The 2902-nt window shown below is 33.3% G+C and overlaps 1 protein-coding gene across 1 annotated transcript; it reads right to left on the bottom strand.

Annotated features, from left to right (window-relative positions):
* Positions 1 to 718: 718 nt before the first annotated feature.
* Positions 719 to 2488, bottom strand: LOC11411907 (homeobox-leucine zipper protein HAT4). Its single transcript, XM_003608625.4, has 4 exons — positions 2102 to 2488; positions 1596 to 1900; positions 1420 to 1499; positions 719 to 1315 (listed from the first exon to the last, which is right to left on the bottom strand). The coding sequence occupies exons 1-4, from the start codon at positions 2226 to 2228 to the stop codon at positions 985 to 987; spliced, it is 843 nt and encodes a 280-aa protein (XP_003608673.2). The 5' UTR covers positions 2229 to 2488; the 3' UTR covers positions 719 to 984.
* Between the last annotated feature and the right edge of the window lie 414 nt (positions 2489 to 2902).

A 2902-nucleotide genomic window follows, 5' to 3' on the forward strand; every position in this document is an offset into this window, starting at 1 on the left:
TATTCTCTACAACTATCTAAACTATAAAAATACATGTTTGTTTTATAAAAATGAAGAATAACAATTATTTCATTTTTTTTAATAAGAATAACAATTATTTCTAACACTTCCTTAAAAAAAATCTAACACAATCATGTTATATATTGATTGTTAAAATAAATTAAAATTGCCATTATAAAAGTATTTAGATACAAAATATGAAATATAAATTTAAGTATACTTGTGTTTTTAAAAAATAAATTGAATTATACTTGTCATCAAATTATTGTGAGGGACAAAAATTAATGAGGTGGAAATTTTTCTCATGCGTTGGATTGCTGGTAAGGAAATTGATTAAAATTTTAACTAATTAAAACTACCCCAAAGTTCCCTTAAAAATAAAGCACCCCAAAGTGGCTGGTATATATATTGGATTGAAAATAATAGTGCAGGCAGGAGCCCCCACACTGATGTGAGTGGCTCCGCCCCTGTATATATCGTTATTTTGTTTTGCTATCAATTGACCTAAGTACTTGTGCAGCTCTTTGATAGAACTTTTGAATACAACTTGATGTTCATTAACCGTTTTCAATTTATTTTCATAAAACCTCCAAGTTAGCTTATATATGTATATAGTCACGTATATAATCGTAAAGTAACGACTAAAAAGGAAGGAATGGAGTATGAATATAAGCGAATTATTAGGCTTAAAAGAACCAAACCTATACATGATTAATTAATTAATTAATTAATTAGACATCTCTAAGCACTTTACACAAAGTCTATAATAAGCCTTGAAATGGAAAAAGTAAGTCAAGTAGAATATAGAAACTAAAAACCCTCCTCCTAGCCGTACCCAATAAAACAAATAATAATGGGTCAAACTGATACAAACATTATAGACCCACCAAATCATGTTTTAATATCCTAGCACATAATTCAAAAGCACACTATTACAACCTATTTCCTCGTTACAATGACCAAATCACCCTTAAAACGCCGTGATCATTGACGGAAAACATCAAACATTCTATTCGTGAGTGGAGGAGCAGCAGAAGCCCATGGGCCTATAGGTACAGCCCGAGGATGGGCTTGGGCCATAGAATGGTGACGGTTAGATGCATCAACACAAGCATTAGATGGAACAGCCACACGTTCACAAGAAGGGCACATAGTAAGAGTAGTTGGTGGTGTCATTTGCATGTAAAATTGTGGGGAAAGTTTCAGTGCTCTAAGCTCTTGTACTTCCTTCTGTAGTCTCCTATTCTCCTCCGTTAGATTTTCACAGCACCTTTTCAACACTTCACAATCAACCTCTGTTTGCTTCAGCTTTGTCCTATAATTATTTCAAATCATAAAAAAAATATTAATTATAAACTAATCCAAAAATAAATTAGTTTTTTATGATTAAAAATAAAAGTAAAATTTTAAATAACAAACCTAGCTCTTCTGTTTTGAAACCAGACTTCTACTTGTCTTGGACGAAGACCAAGTTGCTTTGCAAGTGCCAACTTTTGCTTCTAAAAAACATAAAAAATCAAATTAGTAAAAAATAAACAATAGTAAATTAATAAAATAATTAAGGAAATTAATTGGTATTGAGGTAGATTAATTACGGGATTAAGGGTATTGTGTTCTTTGAAGGTTTCTTCAAGAATAGCTGATTGGTCTTTAGAGAGTCTAAGTTTTTTCCTAGCAGTTTCAGCGTCTTCTTCATCACTGATATTCTCTCTATTTTCCACGTCATGATCTTCTTCTCTTAAGCTTCTTTTTCCACTAACACTTGAAACTGTGCTGTTTGGAGAAGAAACCCCTGCTTCTTCTTCCTCTTGGCATTCAATAGCTGTAGATGGTAACCGATTCACGTCGATACCTCGTAGGTATTTTCCACTTTCTCCTCTGCATGTTTCCAAATTTCGATCTGTACGAGGAAAAATCAAACATTATATTAGATGTTAATTGAACGTTGAATCATTTTGAATATCATTTATTTTTTGATGTATTAAAAACTCTGATAGGTCCGTAAGACCTAACTCAACTGACAATAGCGAGATTGTTAGGTTTTAAAAATAAAAAACAAAAACTTGTGTGGATCTGGAGAATGGGAAAAAAAAATGAATACCTGAGGAAGTGAAAGTTTGGATGGAAGAGGAGATGAGATTGAGAGGGTGAGGGTGAGGTTTTGGGGTATTGTAAAAGAAGTTCAAGCTAAGACTCAAACCCAAGTCTTCCTTTTCAACCATCATCATAAAGCTCCTTTGTTTGGTTTGAAGAATTTGTGTGTTTGTTTGGAGAATAAAAGTAGAAAGTGAGGAAGGTGGTTTTGGTTTTGGAGTGGGAGGAAGCGTGTGGGAGGGGATTAAATAGAAAGGAGAAGGAAATGGGGTGGGAGTGGTGTGTAAGTTCAATCATGACTTTATGTCAGCAAGGGCCAGTTATATCAATCATGGCATTTGTGATTCAAATAATACATCTATGTTTCTCTGTCTGTCCACCCCTCATTTACTGCTTTATGCACTAGTACATATCTTACCATTGTTACCTCTACTCTATTTTCGTATCTTTGACCATTTGGTATATATATATATATATATATGGAGTTGGAGAGTGCTTCTTTTTCAAATAAATGAAAACAAGTAAAAATAATAATTAATAGTAAATGCCGACTCTTGTGAACAAAGAAGATATCGATCGAATGGAATAAAGATACTCACGGTGGTAATAAATTAGTGAAACAAGGTGATGACGGCGAAGGCTAAGGAGTGAATCTATCTGTAAACACTCTAACGTTTAAGTCAATAAATGATTGTGGTAGGTGGAGAAATTAGAGAATATGTACCTTGCGAGATTTGATGGGTTGATTATATAGGCGTTGAAGAGGCCGTTGTATAGTGATGACAGAGTCATTACAGTTTGTTTTGAG

Source organism: Medicago truncatula, chromosome 4 (genome assembly GCF_003473485.1).
Source record: "Medicago truncatula cultivar Jemalong A17 chromosome 4, MtrunA17r5.0-ANR, whole genome shotgun sequence".
Lineage (NCBI taxonomy): Eukaryota > Viridiplantae > Streptophyta > Magnoliopsida > Fabales > Fabaceae > Medicago > Medicago truncatula.